The sequence below is a fragment of the Coregonus lavaretus genome, assembly GCF_964263955.1.
Source record: "Coregonus lavaretus genome assembly, chromosome: 23".
NCBI lineage: Eukaryota > Metazoa > Chordata > Actinopteri > Salmoniformes > Salmonidae > Coregonus > Coregonus lavaretus.
In genome coordinates, this window is record NC_140010.1 from 33,427,398 (window position 1) to 33,455,011 (window position 27,614).

General features: G+C 42.4%; 1 protein-coding gene across 1 annotated transcript in view; it reads left to right on the forward strand.

Moving 5' to 3' along the window:
- The window catches only part of LOC311099183 (calsyntenin-2-like), a gene marked incomplete at both ends in the record, with an annotated part of 317,151 nt that extends 293,215 nt beyond the window's left edge, over positions 1-23,936 (forward strand). The window contains 9 exons of the mRNA XM_084139863.1: positions 8,495-8,657; positions 10,797-10,963; positions 14,166-14,314; positions 21,342-21,553; positions 21,669-21,836; positions 22,043-22,188; positions 22,470-22,590; positions 23,184-23,371; positions 23,721-23,936. Of these exons, the coding sequence (XP_083995989.1) occupies positions 8,495-8,657; positions 10,797-10,963; positions 14,166-14,314; positions 21,342-21,553; positions 21,669-21,836; positions 22,043-22,188; positions 22,470-22,590; positions 23,184-23,371; positions 23,721-23,936 (1,530 nt within the window). The remainder of the gene's footprint in view (positions 1-8,494; positions 8,658-10,796; positions 10,964-14,165; positions 14,315-21,341; positions 21,554-21,668; positions 21,837-22,042; positions 22,189-22,469; positions 22,591-23,183; positions 23,372-23,720) is intronic.
- Positions 23,937-27,614: the final 3,678 nt, after the last annotated feature.

The following is a 27,614-nucleotide window of genomic DNA, read 5'->3' on the forward strand; positions in this document are numbered from 1 at the left end:
GTATTGACTCAGGAGTGTGTATACTTATGTAAATGAGATATTTCTGTATTTCATTTTCAATAAATGTGCAAACATTTCTAAAAACACGTTTTCACTTTGTTATTATGGGGTATTGTATGTAGATGGGTAAAAAATATACAAAATATCTATTTTTAATTCATGTTGTAACACAACAAAACGTGGAATAAGTCAAGGGGTATGAATACTTTCTGAAGGCACTGTATGTTATGCATTAAATATAACTGTCTTTAAAAAATAATAAGTCTGGTATGGCCATTTATCAGTATTGGGGGTAAGCGTTTGAGCGAGCGAGCGAGAAGATGATTTTGATTGCAAGCCCTGATCCCAATGTCGACTGCCCCCGCATGGAGAGAAAGAAAACTGCTCATTTTCAGGGAATTTATCTAATTCACAAGGCTCATTCGAATTTCCTGGTGCAGCAGGAAAATTCTCTGCGATAAAAGAGTGATCAAGTTAAGATCAGACATTTGTATGTAGGCACAAGCACACCTATGGCCACGTGGAAAGTGTATTGGTGTTTACCGACAGCGAGGAACCTCATACGGTATTACTCACACAGATTTTATTTTTATGAAACATTTTAAATTATGCTTGAAGTTTGTGAGCATGAAAGGCTTCCTGGGAAGGAGTTAGCCATTCCTGGCTGCCTTTTGCACTGAGGGGAGAGGTAGTTCATGGCTCACTGGTAATCAGTAGCAGCAGGAGAGTGCATTACCTGAATGATAAACCCCTCAGAGCACTAGGGAGACATCTACAAACACACTGTTTGACAGCAATCTCCCTCCATATAGTTCATATAATAGAATGACGTTTCCCCTCAACTTCTGATCTAAGGCAATGTTTGTGTTGTACTCTCTAATGATAATGGGTGGGAGCTTAGGAGTTGAAAGTTGATCCTATCTCTGTGCTTGGGGGCTTCTATCAAGAGCGGTCTGAACCACTAGACATTTCCAATCATATAGTACTGGACTACTGCTATTTGACAGTTATCTCCCTCCACAGTAGATCTCAGCCATGTAAGACTCAATCTCCCTTTAACCTCTAATCCAAGGTCAGTTTTGTGATGTACCCCCTGACAGTTACGACTCCCATTTGGGGAGTTGAAAGCTGATCCAAGATCAGCGCTCTGGGCCAACTTCACCCTGGAAGTGTCTCAGCACTAGATACTCACCAGGGGGGCAACAGAACACTATTATAAGAGCTGAGCTGGGTCAATTTCCTTTCGATTGGCTGGCGCTTGACTGACTGCTGGGCTGAATTTTGACAGGCTTTGATTCTGCTCTTGGGGAGACTGAATCAATAATGGTTTTGGAATGAGCGAGTGTTTTAGGCTTGATGAAAAAGTTTTGTGACGGTCCCCTGACTAACGCTCGTAAATCCATGTCCCCTTAATGAGTGACTCATTAAAGTTAAACTTAATTAATTATCCCGAAACAGACAACAAATGATCAAGAGGGAAGTGTGATGAATCTGAATGAAGTTGAATGTGTTTTTCATTACAGAGGGTGGGAGGGAGACTGCCAAACAAGCTTTATTGGATTTGGGCTTTATGATAACTGCAAAAACATAGTTCATTCATGAAATATTGTCCACAGCGATATGAAAGATAGTAAAGTGTGAAACCCAGGTCCATTAATTATCATGATATTGCAGTGAATTTGTGGGACTGACCTAAGGACTCACAAACATCAGGTCCCAAGGCAAGTGCACTAACCTATCATGACTCAGGATGAGAATCAGATGCAGACACGTGAGGCAGATGGTTCAAATCTCAGAGATTTATTGAATATACAGGGGCAGACAAAAGGCAGGTCGAGGAGAGGCAGGAGTTCGTAATCCTGGTAAAAGTTGGCAGACGTAGACGCCAGGCAGGCTCAGGGTGAGGACAGGCAAAACAGGTCGTAACTGGGGAAACTAGAACAAAAAACAGAAAGAGGAAAAACACTGAGAAAGACACTGGCACGACTTTATGGGACAAGACAAACAGGCAACAGACAAACAGAAAACGCAGGTATAAATACATTGGTGATAATGGGGTAAAAATGGGAGACAGCTGGTGGGGGGTGAAGACAAGCAAAAGACAGGTGAAACAGATCAGGGTGTGACATAACCACAGTCCTCATAGAAGTGACCAACTTGGAAGTGCTTGCACCATGTCTATGGGCTGGTTTGTTACAGTATTATATCTTATTGAATCCAATGAAGTATAAGTGTGTGAATGTGATTAGCATTCACACAAGCCAAAAAATCAGGCCAAATCAGTGTGTGATGTTCCCCTTTAAAATGGCTTCCTAGTAACTTGGTCATCTTCACCCTGTTACAGCTGCTTCTGGTAAAGCATCCACCCAAATCATTTGTGTTCCTGGATCCTTTCACAGCATTATAAGGCTGCGTTGAGACAATGATTTACCGATGACCCAAGCCCAGCTCAGTTAATCCCTACCATTGTGTCACTGAGTTGTCATAATGCTTCAGCAAATGTACATTATCCCAGGGGCGTTGGAAGACACAATGTAAGTAACCTAATTTATGTCCCTCTTACTGCCCTGAATGCCTCTGCTGATCCCACAGCTATTGTATGCAGTAATCATGTGCCTATGGACCAGAGTTATACTGTTAGCACTGAGGTGGTGTGCGCTAGTAGGAAGTCCACTGTGTGCAGCTCACCCTGCATTAACATAAATAACATGAGCATGTCTACCTCTGCTGAGCTTCCCAGTAAAGCAATGAAAACAATCAAGCATCCCAGAAAAGTGTTAGAAATAGCCCACGTTAACATATGTAGCTTAAGAAACAAGGTTCATGAAATCAATCATTTGGTAACAGATGACATTCATATTCTGACAATCTCTGAAACTCACTTAGATAATACATTTGAAAATACACTACCGGTCAAAAGTTTTGGAACACCTACTTCAAGGTTTTTCTTTATTTTTACTATTTTCTACATTGTAGAATAATAGTGAAGACATCAAAACTATGAAATAACACATATGGAATCATGTAGTAACCAAAAAAGTGTTAAACAAATGAAAATATATTTTATATTTGAGATTCTTCAAATAGCCACCATTTGCCTTGATGACAGCTTTGCACACACTTGGCATTCTCTCAACTAACTTTCCCTGGAATGTTTTTCCAACAGTCTTGAAGGAGTTCCCACATACGCTGAGCACTTGTTGGCTGCTTTTCCTTCACTCTGTGGTCCGACTCATCCAAAACCATCTCAATTTGGTTGAGGTCGGGGGATTGTGGAGGCCATGTCATCTGATGCAGCACTCCATCACTCTCCTTCTTGGTAAAATAGTCCTTACACAGCCTGGAGGTGTGTTGGGTCATTGTCCTGAGGAAAAACAAATGATAGTCCCACTAAGCCCAAACCAGATGGGATGGCGTATCGCTGCAGAATGCTGGTTAAGTGTGTCTTGAATTCTAAATAAATCACAGACAGTGTCACCAGCAAAGCACCCCCACACCATAACACCTCCTCCTCCATGCTTTACGGTGGGAAATACACATGCGGAGATAATCCGTTCACCCACACCGCATCTCACAAATACTTGGCGGTTGGAGCCAAAAATCTCAAATTTGAACACCAGACCAAAGGACAAATGTCCACTGGTCTAATGTCCATTGCTCGTGTTTCTTGGCCCAAGCAAGTCTCTTCTTCTTATTGGTGTCCTTTAGTAGAGATTTCTTTGCAGCAATTCGACCATGAAAGCCTGATTCACACAGTCTCCTCTGAACAGTTGATGTTGAGATGTGTCTGTTACTTGAACTCTGTGAAGCATTTATTTGGGCTGCAATTTCTGAGGCTGGTAACTCTAATGAAGTTATCCTCTGCAGCAGAGGTAACTCTGGGTCTTTCATTCCTGTGGTGGTACTCATGAGAGCCAGTTTCATCATAGCACTTGATGGTTTTTGCGACTGCACTTTCAAAGTTCTAGACATTTTCCGTATTGACTGACCTTCATGTCTTAAAGTAATGATGGACTGTCATTTCTCTTTGCTTATTTGAGCTGTTCTTACCATAATATGGACTTGGTCTTTTATCTTCTGTATACCCCCCCCCCCCCCCCCCCCCCCCCCCGCCCCCCCCCCCCCTACCTTGACACAACACAACTGATTGTCTCAATCGCATTAAGAGGGAAAGAAATTCCACAAATTAACTTTTAAGAAGGCACACCTGTTAATTGAAATGCATTCCATGTGACTACCTCATGATGCTGGTTGAGAGAATGCCAAGAGTGTGCAAAGCTGTCATCAAGGCAAAGGGTGGCTATTTGAATAATCTCAAATATAAAATATATTTAGATTTTTTTAACAGTTTTTTGGTTAGTACATGATTCCATATGTGGTATTTCATAGTTTTGATGTCTTCACTATTATTCTACAATGTAGAAAATATTAATAATAAAGAAAAACCCTTGAATGAGTAGGTGTTCTAAAACTTTTGACCGGTAGTGTACAGTGGTAGCAATACATGGTTATAACATCTACAGAAAATACAGAAATGCCAAAGGTGGACGTGTTGCCGTTTATATTCAGAACCACATTCCTGTAAAGCTTAGAGAGGATCTCATGTTAAATACTGTTTAAGTAATATGGCGACAGGTTAATCTGCCTCACCTAAAGCCCATTCTGGTAGGAAGCTGTTTTAGACCACCAAGTGCTAACAGCCAGTATCTGGAATGTATGTGATATCAACAGAGAGGTATATTTTCTGGCTGATTTAAATATTGACTGGCTTTCATCAGGCTGCCCACTCAAGAGAAAGCTTCAAACTGTAACTAGTGCCTGCAACCTGGTTCAGGTTATCAGTCAACCTACCAGGGTAGTTACAATCATCAACATGTATTGATCACAGTTTTACTAATGCTGCAGAAATTTGCTTTAAAGCAGTATCCAAATCCATTGAATGTAGTGATCACAATAGAGTAGCTATATATATATATCTATATCTATATATCATATATACCATATCTAGGAAAACCAAAGTTCCAAAGGCTGGGCCTAATAAGTGTATAAGGTCATAAAATACGTTTTGTAGTGATTCCTATGTTGTTGATGTAAAGAATATTTGTTGTTTCCGTGGTGTGTCACGAAGAGCAACCAGACGCTGCACTTGACACATTTATGAAATTGCTTATCCCAGTCACTAATAAGCATGCACCCATGAAGAAAATGAATGTAAAAATGGTTAAATCCCCGTGGATTGATGAGGAATTTTTATGGTTAAGTGGGATGAGGCAAAAGGAATGGCAAATAAGTCTGGCTGCACAACCGATTGGCAAACGTACTGCAAATGTAGAAATCATGTGACTAAACTGAATAAAAGGAAAAAGAAACTACACTATGAAACAAAGATAAATGATATAAAGAATGATAGTAAAAAGCTTTGGAGCACTTTGACAAACACAGCTCCATCATTCATTGAATCAGATGGCAAGATTAGCAAATTTAGGCATGACATGCCAGCAACAAACACTGACACTACACATCCAAGTATACAGTGCATTCGGGAAAAGTATTCAGACCCCTTGACTTTTTCCACATTTTGTTAAGTTACAGCCTTATTCTAAAATGGATTAAATTGTTTTTTATCTACACATACAGTGCCTTGCTAAAGTATTAATCCCCCTTGGTGTTTTTCCTATTTTGTTGCATTACAATACTTTCGCAAGCCACTGTAATACCCCATAATGACAAAGCAAAAACAGGCTTTTAGACATTTCTGCAAATGTATTAAAAATGAAAAATTGAAATATACAATTTACATAAGTATTCAGACCCTTTACTCAGTACTTTGTTGAAGCACCTTTTGCAGCGATTACAGCATCAAGTGTTATTGGGTATGACACTACAAACATGGCACACCTGTATTTGGGGAGTTTCTCCCATTCTTCTCTGCAGATCCTCTCAAGCTCTGTCAGGTTGTATGGGGAGTGTTGCTGCACAGCTACTATCAGGTCTCTCCAGAGATGTTTGATCGGGTTCAAGTCCGGACTCTGGCTTGGCCACTCAAGGACATTCAGAAACTTGTCCCGAAGCCACTCCTTCGTTGTCTTGGCTGTGTGCTTAGGGTTGCTGGCCTGTTGGAATGTGAACCTTCGCCCCAGGCTGAAGTCCTGTTGGAAGGTGAACCTTCGCCCCGGTCTAAGGTCCTGAGCGCTCTGGAGCAGGTTTTCATCAAGGATCTCTCTGTACTTTGCTCTGTTCATCTTTGCCTCGATCCTGACTAATCTCCCAGTCCTTGCCGCCGTCAAACATCCCCACAGTATGATGCTGCCACCACCACCGTAGGGATGGTGCCAGGTTTCCTCCAGACGTGACGCTTGGCATTCAGGACAAAGAGTTCAATCTTGGTTTCATCTGACCAGAGAATCTTGTTTCTCATGGTCTGAGTCCTTTAGGTGCCTTTTGGCAAACTCCAAGCGGGCTGTCATGTGCCTTTTACTGAGGAGTGGGTTCCGTCTGGCCACTGTACCATAAATGTCTGATTGGTGGAGTGCTGCAGAGATGGTTGTCCTTCTGGAAGGTTTTCCCATTTCCACAGAGGAACTCTGGAGCTCTGTCAGAGTGACTATCGGCACAGGTGGACTCCAATCAAGTTGTCTGAAACATCTCAAGGATGATCAATGGAAACAGGATGCACCTGAGCTCAATTTCAAGTCTCATAGCAAAGGGTCTGAATACTTATAAGGTAGTTCTGTTTTTTATTTTGAATGTGTGCAAACATTTCTAAAAACCTGTTTTCACTTTGTCATTCTGGGGTATTGTGTGTAACGTGACAAAATGTGGAAAAAGTAAAGGGGTCTGAATACTTTCCGAATGCACTGTATCTGACCAATTTATGAAAGACAAGCATTGTAATTTTGAATTCCGTAAAGTGAGTGTGGACGACGTGAATAAATTATTGTTGTTTATCAACAATGACAAGCCACCGGTGTCTGACAACTTGGATGGAAAATTACTGAGGATAATAGCAGACGATATTGCCACTCCTATTTGCCATATCTTCAATTTAAGCCTACTAGAAAGTGTGTGCCGTCAGGCCTGGAGGGAAGCAAAAGTTATTCCGCTATATAAGAATAGTAAAGCCCCCTTTACTGGCTCAAATAGCCGACCAATTAGCCTGTTACCTACCCTTAGTAATCTTTTGGAAAACATTTTGTTTGACCAGATACAATGCTATTTTACAGTAAACAAATTGACAACAGACTTTCAGCACGCTTATAGGGAAGGACATTCAACAGGCACAACCCTTACACAAATGGCTGATGATTAGCTGAGAGAAATTGATGATAAAAATATTGTAGAGTCTGTTTTATTAGACTTCAGTGCATCTTTTGACATTATCGATCATAATTTGCTGCTGGAAAAACATATGTGTTATGGCTTTACACCCCCTGCCATATTGTGGATAAAGAGTTACCTGTCTAACAGAACACAGAGGGTGTGTTCTTTAATAGAAAACCTCTCCAACATAATCCAGGTAGAATCAGGAAACCCCCAGGGCAGCTGTCTAGGCCCCTTACCTTTTTCAATCTTTACTAACGACATGCCACTGGCTTTGAGTAAAGCCAGTGTGTCTATGTATGCGGATGACTCGACACTATACACGTCAGCTACTACAGCGACTGAAATGACTGCAACACTTAACAAAGAGCTGCATTTAGTTTCAGAATGGGTGGCAAGGAATAAGTTAGTTCTAAATATTTCAAAAACTAAAAGCATTGTATTTGGGACAAATCATTCACTAAACCCTAAACCTCAACTAAATATTGTAATGAATAATGGGGAAATTAAGCAAGTTGAGGTCACTAAACTGCTTGGAGTAACCCTGGATTGTCAACTGTCATGGTCAAAACATATTGATACAACAGTAGCTAAGATGGGGAGAAGTCGGTCCATAATAAAGCGCTGCTCTGCCTTCTTAACAGCACTATCAACAAGGCAGGTCCTACAGTTCCTAGTTTTGATGCACCTGGACTACTGTTCAGTTGGATTTAGGAATATCGCAATTGGCTCAGAACAGGGCAGCACGGCTGCTCATGCAAGCCGTAAAATATGATTTAAAAAACAGATAAAAATACACCTTATGCAACAGCAGGGACTGTGAAGAGACACAAACACAGGAACAGACATGCACACACACACACGATAACATACGCACTATACACACACGTACACGTGGATTTTGTGTTGTAGATATGTGGTAGTACAGTAGTGGCCTAAGGGCACACACATAATGTGTTGTGAAATCTGTTGTGAATGTATTGTAATGTTTAAAAAATGGTATAACTGCCTTAACTTTGCTGGACCCCAGGAAGAGTAGCTGCTGCCATGGCTGCAGCTAATGGGGATCCAAAATAAATACAAATACTGTGCTTAATGAACTTCCCAACAAACCCAGAGCTACACAGCTCATTGGTTTAACTCAATGCTAACAGCATGTCCCTATGTCTTACAGATCTGTGATAAGGAGTGGCACTACTACGTGATCAATGTGGAGTTCCCTGCTGTGATGCTCTTCGTAGATGGCGTGATCTATGAACCCTACCTGGTGACCGACGATTGGCCCATCCATCCCTCGTCAATTGACACCCAGCTGACAGTGGGTGCCTGCTGGCAAGGTCATTATAGACTCCTGTATAGGGTCCGGTGTCCATACCAACTCTTTGTGACTCTGAGGCTGTCCTAATATCCCAGAAACACCTGCTTATTGGTTTCGATTGAATAGGACTTTAGATTGTCACACAGTCCAGGAAAGTGATGAAACACTCCCGAATTTAAGACTAAGAATGCTTGTGTGTGTGTGTGTGTGTGAGAGAGAGAGAGAGAGAGAGAGAGAGAGAGAGAGAGAGAGAGAGAGAGGAGAGAGAGAGAGAGAGAGAGAGAGAGAGAGAGAGAGAGAGAGAGAGATAGAGAGAGAGAGAGAGAGAGAGAGAGGAGAGAGAGAGAGAGAGAGAGAGAGAGAGAGAGAGAGAGAGAGAGAGAGAGAGAGAGAGAGAGAGAGAGAGAGAGAGAGAGAGAGAGAGAGAGAGAGAGAGAGAGAGAGAGAGAGGCTCAAGCTTGGAAACAGGAAACAGGCTGTCAATTCCAGCCGCTTGAAAAGAGGAGACTAATGAATCCATTTGAATGAAGAAGCACTACTTAACATCGCTTTTATGATCAAGATAATATTTAAATAAATGTGTTTGCTGGGGGAGAGATGGATACAGCTAAATGGCATGAGCCCAGCTCGAGGTCCAACGTCAACGGCATTTCGGTGTCATTTGAATTTATTTTCATCTGGCTCCTGATGGCAGTTCTCTTTTTTTCTCTTTTCCCTCTCTCTTTCCATGAATCTGTGATTGTGTGAGAAAGCCCTGAAGAAGGGATTAAGCCAGCCTGAATAGAGTACAACTTCTCTGGCTATTACATCCCAATGAAGCTGCTCTAAGCTTCACTAAGCCGCAACTGATAACTTTGCAGACCATTACTGAACAGGATTGCCTTTCTCTAATTTCAACCCCCCCCCCCCGCCAACCACCCTGAACCATAGAACGTAATGAAGATAATGAAGAGACACAAGGAATGACAGGCCCCAGACCTGATCTTAGCTCACCCAAAGCAAAACAAGATGTGTGACTTGTGACTAGAGCAACAGAAAATGGTTTGTTTTGTCCGTTTTCTTTGGGAAACCATTTATTGAAATTGCTTTGAACGTTGCTCTTCTTATGCAAAGTAGACAAACAATTTTGCTGTGTAATGTAACTACTAGGGAAGTTTAGGGCAGACCAACTCTGGCTGGCCTTAGGCCTACTGCAATAGGAGCCTCTACTTAACCATAAACAAAATCCTGAACCTACTCTAATTTCCTAATACAGCAAGTTCAAACAATCCATTTGAACTTAATTGCTATCTTTCTCACTGCAGGTGTAAATATTATGCAGCCAGGTGTGAAAAAATAGCATATGCTAGCACTGAAGCCTACATACTGAATGTCTTCTTGTTCAAATTCTCCTCTTTGGGGGGATGAGACCGAAATAAGCCGAAAACACAATCTCGCTCTGCGCTTTGGTGCCACAACACTTAATTGATAACATCTGTCTGGGAAAATATAAAATTGTAAAAAATCAGGCTGGTGCAGGCGGCGGCGAGAACACTTGAGTATGTCAGCGTGAGACACAGCTCTGGGACCGTTAACGACTAGCAAACTGCCAGCACCATCTGCCAGTGGATCAAAGAAGAAAAACGCACACTTATCTAAAAAAGACAACGTCGTTTTTTTATTGAAGGTCTCGTGTCGCTCTGCTCTGAGCCCAAATCAAGTCACTTTAAAAATAGTGGGGAGAGCAGATGGAAGCTGGTATCAAAACTGGCTAGCATTTCCATAGTCACGCTACAGTCTTTATTTCACAGTCCTGTTTCAGTTGGTATTTACCTGATGTTTAGGCCTACTAGGAAGTGATGCGGTAACAAAGGTAACTCTGTGTTAGCCTTTGTTTATATAGGTTAGTCATGTTGAAAGGTAAGTTTTATATAGGTTAATCTCTTTTATTATAGTGTTATTTCTAACTTCAACTAAGTAAATAAAGTAAAAGACTAAGAATGACTAAAGCATGTTCCTACTATTATAATAGAGGGATGCTCCATATTGCTTTCACCTGCACTGTGCTTTCAGATCAGAGCAGATTAAGGAGAGGACAAGCATTGTCCACCACTTGACTGTACAATATTGAGATGCACCTTTGAACTGAAAAAACCCCAGGATGTCTTCTCCTCCCTAGGTGGTGAGGTGTCCACCCCGCGGTTCACCCAGTACTTCCGGGGCAGTCTATCAGGTCTGACCATCCGGCCAGGCAAGATAGAGACCCAGAAGGTCATCTCCTGTCTACAGGCCTGTAAGGAAGGACTGGACATCAACTCACTGGAGAGCCTGGGCAAGGATATCAAGGTGACAGCTCTTGGGAAAGACACTGGGGCAAACACACACAGATACACTATATATACAGAAGTATGTGGACACCCCTTCAAATTAGTGGTATTTCAGCTACACCCGTTGCTAACAGGTATATAAAATCGAGCATACCGCCATGCAATCTCCATAGACAAACATTGGCAGTAGAATGGCCTTACTGAAAAGCTCAGTGACTTTCAATGTGGCACCGTCATAGGATGCCACCTTTCCAACAAGTCAGTTTGTCAAATTTCTGGCCTGCTAGAGCTGCCCCAGTCAACTGTAAGTGCTGTTATTGTGAAGTGGAAACATCTAGGGCTGTAGCGGTCATGAAATGTTGTCAGCCAGTGATGGTCAAGTAAATAACTGCCGGTCTCACGGTAATTTACCGTCAATTATCATAAACACGTTTAGCATCTCCTGGCTTCAATGCACAGCCTACAAGGCACTGATGCAGACCTTTGGAACATATACATTTTTAAAAGTCTAATAAATCCATTTAATATAGCCTACACCATAACAATAAATCCATTATTTATTTTAGACAGGTCTTGATATGAAGAAAATTTAAAAAACAAAGAAACTGTCTCAAAGTCGCAAGCTGCACACACTTCATCAGTCTCTCATTCACAATTTGACAAGAACTTGATAATATTCTCACCAGGCCTTGATTTTCCCGACGGCATCCCCCTTGTGTGGCCGTAATGCCCCCTAAAAAATCCATGCCTTTTGTGGCCGTTGTGCCCTTGGGCTGGATATAATAGGCTAATTATAATTCCCTTCACCCAGCTGCCATGCTCCGAAGCACCTCTCACATGTAGCCAATGCCCGTCACGTGATCGGGTCCTTCTCACAGGCATTTCAGCTACAAGTAGGCTACAAGTGAATGAAGACAGACACATCGGGGACACAACTGCACACGTCCCTCTTATCAAATTCCGAGGCGCATATTGAAGATGTTAGAACTGTCTACATTTAGCCTACCTTTCGATGAGTAGGCCTGACGAACAGCAAAAGCACTAGCCTATGTCAATCTACTATCCCCCATAGTACAAAAGTTGACCTATTCTGTTGGTCAACTTCTCCTTCTGTGCAATAAAAAAATATTCCAAACATACTCTGGGACAGTTGTGGGATGCGATAGATCCCAAATTAATACAACCACTTGCATCAGAAAACCTTTTAAAAGCAATGAGGCTGATCGTTTAGCTTAAAATGTTGATAAACTATTAGGCTATTTCTTCACACGGCAGTAGGCTATAAGCGCGAATGTTCCAAAATGCAATCAATTAGCGGGAAAACACTTTTCTCGAAAGTGACAGCAAACGTGATTATGCATGTAATGCTTAATTATAAAGGTGCATTTTTATGATGAAAATGATCTTCCCCAAACATAAAATGTCACGCGCAGCGTATGTATGCCAGTTAGGCTCTACACCGGTTATAAAGCGGATTAATGTACTTAATTTTAAGAAGTTATTTGGCCACTTTAGTTGTGATACAAACCTTATCAAAACATAGAGGCCTATGGGCTAGGCGGGATACATGAGGTGTGCGACCATGATGTGAAAAAGTCGCCAAGAAAAGGTATGTGCAGTTTCTTGCCTTAATGCACAAGCTGGGCGATATTCACAAGTGATAATAAATCATTCACAAGTGATAGGCTAATATTGTCACCCATCAGACTATTCTTAATTTAATGTTGTCTTTACATATACTCAATAATATAAGTGTGATATTAGTTTTGATTTAGAATGGACCATTATAATGCACCTGTCTCGGAATAGGGGCATGGGGGGAAAAACAAGTAATCTATGCACTTAAATAGCGAATGGAGGACACTTTTCCCATGGTTCATTATCATGCCAGCCAGGTAGGCTACACTCCTGTTGTAAAGCGAAGCAATGTGCTTAATATTAGGAAAGTTGAGATAGAGATATAGTAGGCCTAGCCTATAGAAAGCTGACGGGATCCTCCTCTTTTTAATAGAGGCCATTAAAACTCTGTTTTCTCACGTAATTGCATAGCCTATAGAAATGTTGCGCAACATGAGCTCATGGGCTCACATGAAGTGTTTCATTAGATTTTCGATTACATTTTCATTGATGTCAGAGTGAACAATAGAGTGCTGAGTACCAGGAAGTTAGCAAGTTTGGTAGGCTACTAATGACCATCAGCAGCATCAGAGCTTGGAGAAGCCTAATTACCGTGACTAAACGGTCACGTGGAATTTGACTGCCGTCATGACTCATGACCGCCGGTAATACGGTCACTGTAACAGCCCTAGGAGCAACAACGGCTCAGCCTCAAAGTGGTAGGCCACACAAGCTCACAGAACGGGACCGCCATGTGCTGAAGCACATAGCGCGTTGCAACATTCACTACCGAGTTCCAAACTGCTTCTGGAAGCAACGTCAGCACAAGAACTGTTCATCGGGAGCTTCATGAAATGGGTTTCCGTGGCCGAACAGCCGCACACCAGCCTAAGATCTCCATGCGCAAATCCAAGCGTCGGCTGGAGTGGTGTAAAGCTCGCAGCCATTGGACTCTGGAGCAGTGGTAACGCGTTCTCTGGAGTGATGAATCACGCTTCACCATCTGGCAGTCCGATGGACGAATCTGGGTTTGGCAGATGCCAGGAGAATGCTACCTGCCCGAAGGCATATTGCCAACTGTCAAGTTTGGTGGAGGAGGAATAATGGTCTGGGGCTCTTTTTCAGCGTACAATTACATTCTAGATGATTCTTTGCTTCCAACTTTGTGACAACAGTTTGTGGAAGGCCCTTTCCTGTTTCAGCATGACAAAGCAAGGTCCATACAGAAATGGTTTGTCGAGATCGGTGTGGAAGAACTTGACTGGCCTGCCAGAGCCATGACCTCAAACCCATCGAACACCTTTGAGATGAATTGGAACGCCGACTGTGAGCCAGGCCTAATCGCCCAACATCAATGCCCGGCATAACAAATGCTCTTGTGGCTGAATGGAAGCAAGTCCCCGCAGAATGGAAGCAAGCCTTCCCAGAAGAGTGGATGCTGTTATAGCAGCAAAGGGGGGACCAACTCCATATTAATGCCCATGATTTTGGAATGAGATGTTCGACGAGCAGGTGTCCACATACTTTTGGTCATGTAGTGTATGCATGAAACACACACTTACCCTCTTGTATCAATTGATTCATGTGTTCTTCTGTGTGTGCAGTTTCACTTTAACCCGGCCCAGTCGGTGCTGGTGATGGAGGGAGAGGACCTGGAGAGTATCAACACAGCCATGACCAAGGTCTCCTACATCAACTCACGCCAGTTCCCCACAGCAGGCCTCAGACGGCTACACATCACCACCACCGTACAGTGAGTACAGACCCCAACAATGTGTATGCGCACGCACGCACACACACAATTAATCTGTCTCACATACACGTTCACATTCCTCAATCTCTCTCACTCTCACACATACAGAAACATGTATTGTACCCAGCCATACACTTAATCCCCTTTGAAATAGGTCACAGAGACACATACAAGTATCATTTGTGTACATGCATTTCACACAGTGGAGGCTCCTCAGAGGAGGAAGGGGAGGACCATCCTCCTCAGTGAATTTCATAAAAAATATAAATTGTGGAACATTCAAAAAGTGATCCTTTTTAAGGTGGCACAACCAGTTATTGAGTGTATTTTACGTAGTATTTCTTTTTCACTTTCACTTTCACTTAAAGATGCACTATATAGCAATCACTCCTCCATTTCCTTCTTACTAAATTTCTAATAGTTCACTTAATTTCAGTTTATGTGACAAAACAAGCAAGTATAGTGTAGAGAATCATTGTACCATCTAAACTGCTGTGAAATATATTTTCCATAACCAAAAATGTTGTATTTTCAGCTGTTTGGAGCTGGTGTACAAAACCGAAAGTAAAAGACGCAAAAACGAAACGTAAGAATGGGAAGCATAGAAATAGCACACATAGAACAGATCTACCGCTTCTTAGACTTGCTTTCAATGACAATGACAGATCTATAACACACATTTTTATGTGAACTTGGTCAGATCGCCCAAAAAGTTAAATATTGCAGCTAGTTTAGCCTACTCAAACACCTGGCTCAAACACCCTTCTCAAACAGAGAGGGGTGTTTTGTTTGCTAGCTGGCTATGGCTATCCAACTCTGTAACTCTTCCAAGTCAAGGTAAGCTTTTGGTTTTATAAATGTATTGCCACCGGGGGCCTGCCGGTGTAATTGCTAAACCACTTGCTGTACACTGTACTACAAGATTGTAGCAGATTTACTAACACGTTAGTTTTAGTAGCTATGCTGATTATGACGTTAACTAATATGTTGGCAACAATGTAGGCTGTGTGTAGCAGTTAGTGGTTATGGTATGAAGGTTTGGCTTGTAAAGGTTTTTTCGCCTGGTTACAGAATAGTGGGTAGATGTGAGAAGGAATTCTACAAAGAGCAAAGAGATCATGCTGTTTGTATGTGGCTGCTATGAAAGTGAACCGTGTTCGGGGTGATCAACAGTGCATTCATTCTGCCGATTCTGTTAAAACATACCTGAATTTGTCAAATATAAACTCGTTTGCAACTGTTTTCACTGGACAAATGATTACACCCTAGATCAGCTAGATGCAGGCAAGAGTGTGCAAGGCGGTATTGAATGTGTCACTGTCTGTCCTTCATTGCTACAATTTTTCTCTCTTCCTGTGCACCTACGTTGTAAACTTTCATTCGTAGGGTAGGTTGTAGCAACCTCATGATGGGTATAGGGGAAATTCAAGTATCATACAGTTGAAATCGGAAGTTTACATACACTTAGGTTGGAGTCACCACTCCAAAAATGTCTAGTTAACAAACTATAGTTTTGGTAAGTCGGTTAGGACATCTACTTTGTGCATGACACAGTAATTTTTCCAACAATTGTTTACAGACAGATTATTTCACTTATAATTCACTGTATCACAATTCCAGTGGGTCAGAAGTTTACATACACTAAGTTGAGTGTGCCTTTAAACAGCTTGGAAAATTCCAGAAAATGATGTCATGGCTTTAGAAGCTTCTGATATGCTAATTGACATCATTTGAGTCAATTGGAGGTGTACCTGTGGATGTATTTCAAGGCCTACCTTCAAACTCAGTGCCTCTTTGCTTGACATCATGGGAAAATAAAAATAAATCAGCCAAGACCTCCACAAGTCTGGTTCATCCTTGGGAGCAATTTCCAAACGCCTGAAGGTACCACGTTCATCTGTACAGACAATAGTACGCAAGTATAAACACCATGGGACCACACAGCCGTCATAACGCGTTCTGTCTCCTAGAGATTAACGTACTTTGGTGCAAAAAGTGCAAATCAATCCCAGAACAACAGGACCTTGTGAAAATGCTGAAGGAAACAGGTACATAAGTATCTATATTCACAGTAAAACGAGTCCTATATTGACATAACCTGAAAGGCCGCTCAGCAAGGAAGAAGCCACTGCTCCAACACCGCCATAAAAAAGCCAGACTACGGTTTGCAACTGCATATGGGGACAAAGATTGTACTTTTTGGAGAAATGTCCTCTGGTCTGATGAAACAAAAATATAACTGTTTGGCCATAATGACCATCGTTATGTTTGGAGGAAAAAGGGGCCTACTTGCAAGCCGAAGAACACCATCCCAACCGTGAAGCACGGGGGTGGCAGCATCATGCTGTGGGGGTGCTTTGCTGCAGGAGGGACTGGTGCACTTCACAAAATAGATGGCATCATGAGGAAGGAAAATTATGTGGATATATTGAGGCAACATCTCAAGACATCAGTCAGGAAGTTAAAGCTTGGTCGCAAATGGGTCTTCCAAATGGATAATGACCCCAAGCATACATCCAAAGTTGTGGCAAAATGGCTTAAAGACAACAAAGTCAAGGTATTGGAGTGGCAATCACAAAGCCCTGACCTCAATCCTATAGAACATTTGTGGGCAGAACTGAAAAAGCGTGTGCGAGCAAGGAGGCCTACAAACCTGACTCAGTTACACCAGCTCTGTCAGGAGGAATGGGCCAAGATTCACCCAACTTATTCTGGGAAGCTTGTGGAATGCTACCCAAAATGTTTGACCCAAGTTAAACAATTTAAAGGCAATGCTACAAAATACTAATTGAGTGTATGTAAACTTCTGACCCACTGGGAATGTGATGAAAGAAATAAAAGCTGAAATAAATAATTCTCTCTACTATTATTCTGACACTTCACATTCTTAAAATAAAGTGGTGATCCTAAATGATCTAAGACAGGGAATTTTACTAGGATTAAATGTCAGGAATTGTGAAAAACTGTATATCAACTGTATATTAGCCTAAACCTATCAATATTACACAGAAACAAAAACAGCAGAGGTAAACAAATGCTGCTATCTGGGGAAAGTGGGGAAAGAGAGAAGGGATTAAAGGGGAAAGTGTTTTGATGGAGTGACAGTGAGAGAAAATAGAGAATCTACTGAGTTAAAGGAACTTTGAACTGCATGTCCTCAGGTCAGTGTGTGTGTGTGTGTGCGCGCTTTACGGTGCATGGTGTGTGCACATCCGAGGCTCTGCTTTTGCTCTGTATGTGTCCTCAGGGTCAGTGTGTGTGTGTACGTCTGGCGTGGCCTCGAAATCAGTGTCTAGTGTGTTCCAGGCTCTGTGTGTGTGTGCCCGTCTCAGCCTGTCCTTTCTCCGTGTCTGATATGCTAATCAGAGTCGCTTCCCTCTCTTTATCTCTCCCCTCGTTAATGGCTGAGAGGACAGCCGGGTTGCCGTGGCGCCCCGGTTGCTGTGGAGCTGTGTTAGCCTGGGCCGACGTGGCAGTAGCTGAGGATGAGGAAATGAATGAGGCCATGAAAGGCAATCTGCTGTGTCAGGGTTTCTCACGCCAGAGAGCACTACGAGAGGGAAGGTTGATCATTAGAGGAATATAGCGCTGTTAAGACTGACTGGGTGGGTGACTGGCTGGCTAGTTTTCTGTCTACCTCTCGCTCACTATCCTTCTCTCTCTCTTTATCCTCTCTCTGTATTTCTCTCCTACTCCTCTAGTCACCATTTCAAGAACAAAGAATTGGATATTAGTACTTCTTCTTGGTGTGAGGGCACTTGGTTTAGAAAGGAAAACGTAACATCATACAGTATCTGTAACAGCTCATGTGTTTGCGCCATTACCTAATGGGAAAGATAAAGGAAGAAATGGTATGCTGAGAGTGTGCGGTCTTAAAGGAGTTAATGAAATGTATTGGTAAAGAAATACAGGCCCAAAACAAGAGAGGAAGTGAGAGTGGAAGAATGGAGAGAAAGAACGAGATTGATCGTGTGATTTTTATATTAGATTTATTTTACCCTTATTTTATCAGGTAAGTTGACTGAGAACACGTTCTCATTTACAGCAACGACCTGGGAAATAGTTACAGGGGAGAGGAGGAGGGATGAATGAGCCAATTGGAAGCTATAGGGGAATGAAATTAACTGCCAAACAAAGGTAGGCCCAAATAAGAATGAGAAAGGAAAGGATGGAGAGAAAAGGTGAAAAAGGTGTGTGTGTGTTCTGTTCACAGTTAAGCAGTAAGGGGGGTCGGCCAAATCAAAATGGACTTGTGTGATGGATAGTGGACTCCTGCCACAGGAGCTGTAATAGGTTTAGTCTAACTCAGGAGAACTCAGAGCACTGCCTTGTATAAAGAGAGATGGCCCATCCTATTAAGCAGGCACTTTAATGCTCCATACGACAAGAGGCCCTGGCTGCATCCCAAATGGCACCCTATTCTCTAGTTATTGGGCTCTGGTCAAAAGTAGTGTACTATGTAGGGAATATGGTGTCATTTGGGACGCAACCCCTTAATAGTGTTGCTGGTCAGATGGCATTTATTTAGCGAGAGCCTTAGTTTAGTGTGGGGCACGCTACACCTCACAAACTTTGTTTAGCAGTTATACTGATGTTGTTAGGGGTAATTGTTTGTGGAGTTACAGACGCATGCATGCATGCATGCACACACACACACATTTCCCTATCAGAGCCAGTTTGTTTGGTAGTTACGTAGCACAGCTAATCACACACAACACACACTCTTCCTAGCCATACAAATACAGACATCCCATTACAAGCCAGTCTGTTATGTAGTTAAGGAGAACAATGTGTCTTAATACGTGCTTCATTTAGGCCTAGTCTTAATGCAAGGAATTTCCAAGGGAAAGCAGCCCAAACAGACCACGAATGTGACACATTTATTTTTGCTAGTAAACCAGAAGCAGCAGACAGTTATCATATAAACAAAAGACCGTTCTTAATTACCGTGGGAACTTAAGTTAATGAATAAGTGAGTGAGTGAAGAGCACTTTTCACCAACCATTGAAAAGCGTAATTACTCAAGGCGTTAGGTGCCGGCGTTGGCATTAATCCTGAGAGACTTCACTCTGCTCCTCTCAAACTGTAATGAACCTGGACGATGGCCAGGTTGTTTTACCCAGACTGCCTGGGTGATAGGACAGCTCCTAGCTCTGGGTAGAAGGTGCCCTTAGGATCTACTGAACAAAAATATAAATGCAACATGCAACGATTTCAAAGATTTTACTGAGTTACAGTTCATATAAGGAAATCAGTCGATTGAAATAAATTCATTAGGACCTAATCTATGGATTTCACATGACTGGGCAGGGGCGCAGCCATGGGTGTGCCGGGGAGGACATAGGCCCACCCACTGGGGAACCAGATCCAGCCATTCAGAATGAGTTTTTCCCCAAAAAGGGCTTTATTACAGACAGAAATACTCCTCAGTTTCATCAGCTGTCCGGTTGGCTGGTCTCAGACGATCCCGCAGGTGACGAAGCCGAATGTGGAGGTCCTCGGCTGGCGTGGTTAAACGTGCTCTGTGGTTGTGAGCCCGGTTGGACATAATGCCAAATTCTCCTAAACAACGTTGGAGGCGGCTTATGGTAGAGAAATTAACATTCAATTCTCTGGCAACAGCTCTGATGAACATTCCTGCAGTCAGCATGCCAATTGCACGCTCCCTCAAAATTTGAGACATCTGTGGCAATGTGTTGTGTGACAAAACTGCACATTTTAGAGTGGCATTTTATTGTCCCCAGCACAAGGTGCACCTGTGTAAAGATCATGCTGTTTAATCAGCTTCTTTATATACCACACCTATCAGGTGGATGGATTATCTTGACAAAGGAGAAATGCTCACTAACAGGGATGTAAACAAATTTGTGCACAACATTTGAGAGAAACAAGCTTTTTGTGTGTGTTAAACATTTCAGTGATCTTTTATTTCAGCTCATGAAACATGGGACCAAGACTTTACATGTTGCGTTTATATTTTTGTTCAGTATATATCACAGATCTAGGATCAGCTTACCCTCCCCAAGTCGTAATCTGTTATGGATAACTGCAAAACTGATCTTAAATCGGTGTCTAGGGGCAACTTCGTCAGAGTTTCTGCTCTATAGTCTACTGCCTTCATCTTCAACAGTAGTTACTTTGAAAGGAGAGAATGGCCTGTCCAGAAACAAGTCCTTGCCCCTAATGCTTGGTTGTTGTTTCTACACTCTTATTCCACTTACCGGTAGTCTCATAGAGTTACAAGCTTTGACCAAGAACTATTACATTGATTAGATTGAAAGTTATTTTTTCCATCAGTGAATGTAGTAATATCTCATTAAATGTTTCTTTGCTTGGGGTTACGCTTCATGTCAACCGTGGGCTGAGAAAGAGTTAAATTGTGTTGATGAGAAAATGTGATAATTAGTGTGTGTTTATATCATATCAGGCCATTTATAGGATAAACAGAGAGAGAGTGTGCCTGCGTGGGTGGGTGCATGTCCAAGAGTGTGTTATTGGAAATGGGCAACTTGGGGCCATCTGTCTGAAAACAGCATCACTCCCCAAAAAATCTGAAATGCTGCAGAGTCCTTTGCCAACAGAGACAACTTGCGATCACAATTGGACAAATATTGGAAGTCCACTATCATAATCTGTCCCTACAGTATCTGTCTAACATCTCTGAAATTAAAATGAAAAGTGCCCAGTCATTCATTGCTAGGACCAGAAAGAGTATGTACAGTAGTCTGTATTCTCTTGGGTGGAAGCACAAATTAATGGTGACACACAATGTAATCTATTCCATTTTCGATTCCAATATGATATCAGATGGTAGTGATGTTCCCCTAGTCTTTCTTACCCTGTTATTCCTTATCTGAAGGCCAATTATCTACAAAAACTCCCCTGGCCAGAACAATTATGACCTGAAGAAAAGAAAGTGCACTTTATGCATTATCTGTCAAGACATACGCTAATGTCTATCTCCATTTTCTTCTCCTTTTCCCCTCTTCTTCACCCTCCCTCTCTCCTGTTGTTTTTGGGTGCTCAGGTGTTTCGGGGAGGATACATGCATCTCCATCCCAGACATTAAGGCAGTAGTAATAGTCCTGCCACCAAGCGAGCCACGGATCACCATCACTGGTTCAGATCGACTCGTCAAGCCTTCCTCCGACCTGCGTGGAGCCATGGGCGTGGCACCCTTCAAGGAGCTGCGCATCACCAGCACTGTAACCAAGACCGACGGTGTGCCGTTCAGCGCAGGTGGGTGAGGTGGTTACCATGGATACGTGTTGATATAGCATGGCGTTGAAAAAGTGAGTGTGTGAGCATTCATGTCTGTGTTGGATTGTGTGTCTGTGTGTGTGTGTGCGTATAGTCCACAGGCCTGGTGTTCTGGAGGTTATGCACAACCTGGATTACTGTGATGTCCTGGTGATCGGAGAGGAGCTCAACCCAGAGCACGAGAGTCTGGAGATTCACCACAGCTCCCTAATGGGGAAACACCTGGACGCCACAAACTCCACCTCAGGCATCTCCATATATGGTATGCACTTCAATTTATGACGCATTATTCATATCACACTTTTCATACATAAACATAAATTCCTTGTTGTGTGTCACCTGCTTGGTAATGGTATGAGAAGCTCTAGAAGATATTAGAGCTGGGCCCAGCACTGAGCCCTGAGGGACACCATCTATATATGGCTGGAAACACCAGGGACACCTTTGATAATAATACCTTTTCCCCAGGTGTGGACTCCATGGCCCACTATGAGGAGGCCCTCAGGCAGGTGCGCTACAGGAACTGGCGCCCGGCGATCCTGACTAACAGGAGGTTCAGGCTTACCTGCTCCGAGCTCAACGGCCGCTACACCAGCAACGAGTTTAATCTGGAGGTCAGGGAAGAAACTTTACCTATCTTTCCTTTTCTATTTCACCCCTTTCACACTCACACTCTCTATTCTCCCATATCTCCAACACTGCCACTCCTCTGTCTTCCTGCCTCTTTCTACACCCCTCTCTCCATTTCTCTCACCCTTCACAACTCAGTCTCTCCTCCCATTTCTGAACCGTCACTTATCAACCAGACCCATTTACCCTTTATCTCACCGGTCTATCTTTCTCTAAATCATTATCATCTCCATACTGACTGATATGTTCTTTGTCCCGCCCCCAGGTTAGCGTCCTCCACAACTCAGCACCCATAGAGCATGTCAATCACATGGCTGTCCAATCCCAGTACATGCGGCCTGTGCATCATCCACTAATGGTGCACACTCTCAATTCCCACATCTCAGGTAAGGCACCCAGCAGCGTTCACCCACACATACCCACAACCACACACTCACACACACACACGGTGAGGACATGGCCCTGCTATTATCAGAGGCTTGAGAGTGTGTTTTGTTGAACTGGAGGGGGATCCAGATTAGGCTAAACCAGGGATCATCAGCTAGATTCAGCCATGGGCCGATATTTTCTTGAGCGGATGGTCAGGGGGCCGGGACATAATTATAAATAATCTGTAGACTGCAAATTGACCACAAGAAGCCCAAACAATCATTTCAAACATTGTGATCACAGATTATGTGTGTGAATACTTTGGAACAGATTTCCAAAATTAAAATAGCTTTTTTTGCTCTGAAAACTTGGGGAGCCAAGTAAAATCACCCGCAAGCTTAATTTGGCCTGCGGCCCGCCAGTTGTAGAACCCCAGGCTAAGCCTTCAGATTATACACACACAGACACACGCTGTCTCTCTCTCCCTCTCTCTGTGTCACACACACACACACACACACACAGGACTGAGTGATCTCCCAAAGGTAGGGAGGACACAGCAAATGTTGTAATTCAGGTGAACTTACCCTTTAAACACTCTTCTCCCCCACAGGCACCTCTCCAGCTGCCACGGTGGTGATAGTGATCTGTATCGCCGCCCTGGTGGTCATAGTGGTGCTGGGCATCTATAGGCTCCACAGTACCCACCAGGACGGCTCCAAGAGGGAGGAGGACGGGGCCAAGGACCCAGAGATGGACTGGGACAACTCCACCCTCACCATCACAGTCAACCCTATGGAGGTGAGAGAACATTATACAAAGGATGTCCCAAAGAAGGCAATGTCAACTATATCAACTCGATGGCACTTGAAATGATTTAATAGGTCTAGGTCTAGTTGAATGGCTAGGAGTTGATTTGTGGTTGGGGTTTTATTGCATGTATTGCGTTACATTTATTACATTGACACTGTTTTGGTATTAGATTTAGATTTTGGGTTTTGTAGCAAGGACATTATTTTTGTCCTTTAATAAGTAATATTATTCATGATCGCATACAGCTAAGGCCAGATAGCACCTGCAGGGAGGTTTTCTGATCAACAGCTACATATTTGAAGAGTAATTCAGTGTTCCACTTTCTCCTGTCCTGTAGCATATCGGAGGGCCTCAGGCGGTGGAGGAGGAGGTAAGAGAGGAAGAGGAAGATGAGGATGATGAAGAGGACGATGAGCAGGCAGGCGACATGAGTGCAGAGTCAGGCGACAGTGATGAAACAGAGGAGGAAGAGGAGGAGGATGAGAGGGAAGTGAAGAAGGAGGGAAAGCAGAAGAGCAAGCTGGAATGGGATAGCTCTTCGATAACATATTGATCTCTCACACATATACACAAACCTACATATTATACAGAATCTGCTGAAAGTCAGTCACAATCAGTTGTTAAAACGGCACATTTTTAATGAAATGTTGCTCTCTTCTGGTCAAACTAAGGCATTACAACTAATGCCAGTGGAGCTGATTTCTCCGATTTTGGTATAACTAATCGTTCCTATTTAAGACTGCCATTGACAACACAATAGGGCCAATTGAAAACTTGCACAAGCACATTTCCACCTTATATCCAATGGCTCGTTCATCTGTTGAATTATTTCTGGGTTTGGACACAAAAAATTGGACACCACATTTTCCCCGTTATGTATCTCAATTGCTGTTGATACTAATACAAAAAGATATTGGAATGCGTTCATTGTAAATTGTATGTCCCCTCTTTAGCATTAATACAAATTGTTGCATTTCTTTGCAATTTTAATACTGTACTTTAAAGTAGTTTTTTTGCATTAGATTATGAGATGATATTTTATTAATTTTAAATCTTGGAAATGTTTATTTTAGGTCTTCTGAAAGACAGACTTACAAATTGTCATTAACAGAGGTATAAGAGGATGTATTTACAAAACAAATTTTGAACATTTTGATAGATTCTCCTTTTTTTTCTGTCTGCCTGGTTCTTTTTCTTGAACATATGAAAAAGAGAGAAAAGTTCCTGTATGTTTTTATAAATCCCTCGTGACGTGTACATAGCAGGTAGCATAGCTGAACTATAATTCACCTCGTCACCCACCTACCTTTCCTCAAACTGGATGTCCAAACTTGCTTGCATCAGGGGCATTTTGAGTAGTCAAGTTGCCCCTAACCACATATTCAATCCTAACTTTAACCATTAGGAGGGAAAATGGACAACTGATCCTAGATTAGTACTTGAGGGTGACTTTAGCCCTCATGGTCATGCCTCTCTCTGTGTTTGCTGTTGACTTGTGTCCCTGCGTGCGTCCACCTACTTCTGAGGCTAAGATGAGGGTATGAGAATAGACACTTAAAGGGATAGTTCACCCCATAATCAAACTTTCATACATGAAATATTGTCTAAAGTCCATGCCATCTGTTGTTTAAATCACGCAATATGCACATGTAAGCGTCTGACAAACAAATTTGGGGGTAAACCATCCCTTTAGTCACCACCAGAAGGCAACATCAGTCAAAATTCCTATTCTTGGCTTGACAGGTTAGCATTTTCAGCCTGGGCACAGAGACAACTTGTCACATTGGGCGCGTTCAAGCGGATCACTTTTGTCAAGTCGGTGTGTTGGTCACCGCCTTTCAAAGTGTGTTGCATTGTGAGGATAAAAATTGTCTACATGTCGACTGCATGAACTTTACCAAAATCATGTGATCAAAGTTCATGAAGTTTTGACTGTAGTCGACTGCAAGTTTCTGCAGTTGCTCTTCACCAACATCATCCTGCAGCAATCGCCTGCATTGTGGGAGACTCTATTGTCAATCAATCATTAGGGTGTTTTTGTTTAACCCACAAGAATGTGACTCAAACATGATATATACAAATCAATGTAATATTTTAGGCTCCCTTCACTAATTGATTGTAGCCTACAATGTACACACATATGATTTCCGTTTGAGTGATATGGTGGTTGGAGATGTTTATTCGACATTATAAAGAAAAATCTTTATAAACAATGGCAACACTGCCATGTTGATCTGAGCTTTGCTGTTGGAAAACCACATTAGTGTCCGACATTCGGCTGTCGCAGTTTCTCCTCCCGACTTTCGTCTACAGTCGGTTGCTTTAGCCTTACCACTCAAACGCGCCCATTCTCTTTGGGTACATCTCAATGGGCTAAAGCGGCTTCCTCTCCTTGTTTTCTTTCCTTCACCTGCCATCAAAAACAGGTAAGGTGAAAGCAAACTGGTGGGTGCCATTGCCTACCAGAATTTTGCTTTCACCTGCCCACTTCATGTCCAGACAGATTAAGGAAAGGAGTCAAGGAGACTATTGACTATTGAGATACACCCCTTATGTTTTTTCTATGACAGGCCACCTTTGTCAGAAATCCCACTGTAAAAAAACAGAAACTATTGATCCTCTCGCTCCTTCTCTGGTGGCCTATAACAGGTCTGATGTAGCTTAATCTAGCCAACTCCTTGTTTCTGATCCCTTGTATTTCCCAGAATGCCACTCTAAACTCTGCATCCGTTACATGTTTATGTCTGTAGCAGTGGTTTTCCCCCTGTCGGTCTTAACGCCTGTGGTTGTAATGTCATCATTGTGAGACGCGCGTCTACCATTGCCTTGTTTCACCCCATCTTTATACCATGGGAGAATCTCAATTGCACACTCCTCGCGTCCACTGTCCTCGCCTCCTTCTCAAAACCCATTGGACGAGAAAGCCAGAGGTCCCGCCCCTCTGACCTTCTCCTCCAATGGGTTTTGAGAAGGAGGCTAGAGAGAACGTGAGAAGTATGCAATTGAGATTCTCTATGTGTCAACTGTTTTGCATATAAACCCTTTAAAAACAGTTCAAGACAGTTCTTTTATATATGTTTATTTTCGTTTTGTTTTGTAAATGTTTGGGGTTTCTTTCTCTTTGGTGGTCACGGCAGCACTTTCTGTACATTGACCAATAAAGACTTGTTTTAGAATCTACAGTAAGTGTCTGTTCTCTCTATGTGTGTGAGGACAAGAATGTGTGATGTCCTGTCTGACTGCCTCATAGCCTAGTAGACCTAGAACTGTATAGGGAATTTGATAGGCGGCTACATTTTACATTAGGTGTGAGTGAATTCAGAGTTTGTGATTGTGAATACAAAATAAAAAAATACAATAGGCCTAAAAGCAAGATTATAACAATTGTTTAGTATGTGGGTCCATAACTGCACTTGATGGCCTCTTAAAATAATTGGCAGCGCTGGCAAAACACATTTTATGAGGATAGGATTCGCTCATCTTTGAACAACATAATTATAGAATGCTTTAAGATTAGGTCTACTTCTTCCTGCATGTGTCCATTAAATTTCCTTGCAAAGGTCAACGTTCTCCATCACCAATATGACGCCTCCGTAGCCCCGTTTAAACCTCGTTCTAACATGAGTCTTTTGTCGTGATCCGGTCCACATTCTGATTGTGCCCACATTTTTAGACAGGTGTAGATGATTGAAAGACGCATTGTGATCTGATTGTGATCAGATCTTCCTGACCACCTCCAGAGGTAGTCAGGGACTCATGGTATCTGGATATCAATCAAGTGTAAACAGATTTGGATGGTCAAACCATTTAAATCATAATTATACCGGTCTCTAAAATCATTGACAGGTAGCACCATTGACATGTTGCATCAATAATTGTCTTAAAATAAATAAATATTATTTTTAAAGAATATCTGTTAAATAATCTGTATACAGGGAGGCATCAGAAAATCTGGTTACAATGTGGACACAGTACAGTGTACGGATAAAGGCACATTTTACTATCATGTGTAGCTGCAACGGCTACAATGTGGGCACAATCAGAATGTGGATAAGATCAGTGCAAAGGCCGCATGTTAGCACCAGGTATAAATGAGGCTCATGAGTGTTTGTTTTTTTACGTCACTAGCCCCGTTTATACTTGGTTCTAACATGCGTCCGTTGTCCTGCTCTTGTACACATTCTGATTGTTCCCGCATTTGTCGACAGGTGTAGACAATCAAAATATGCAT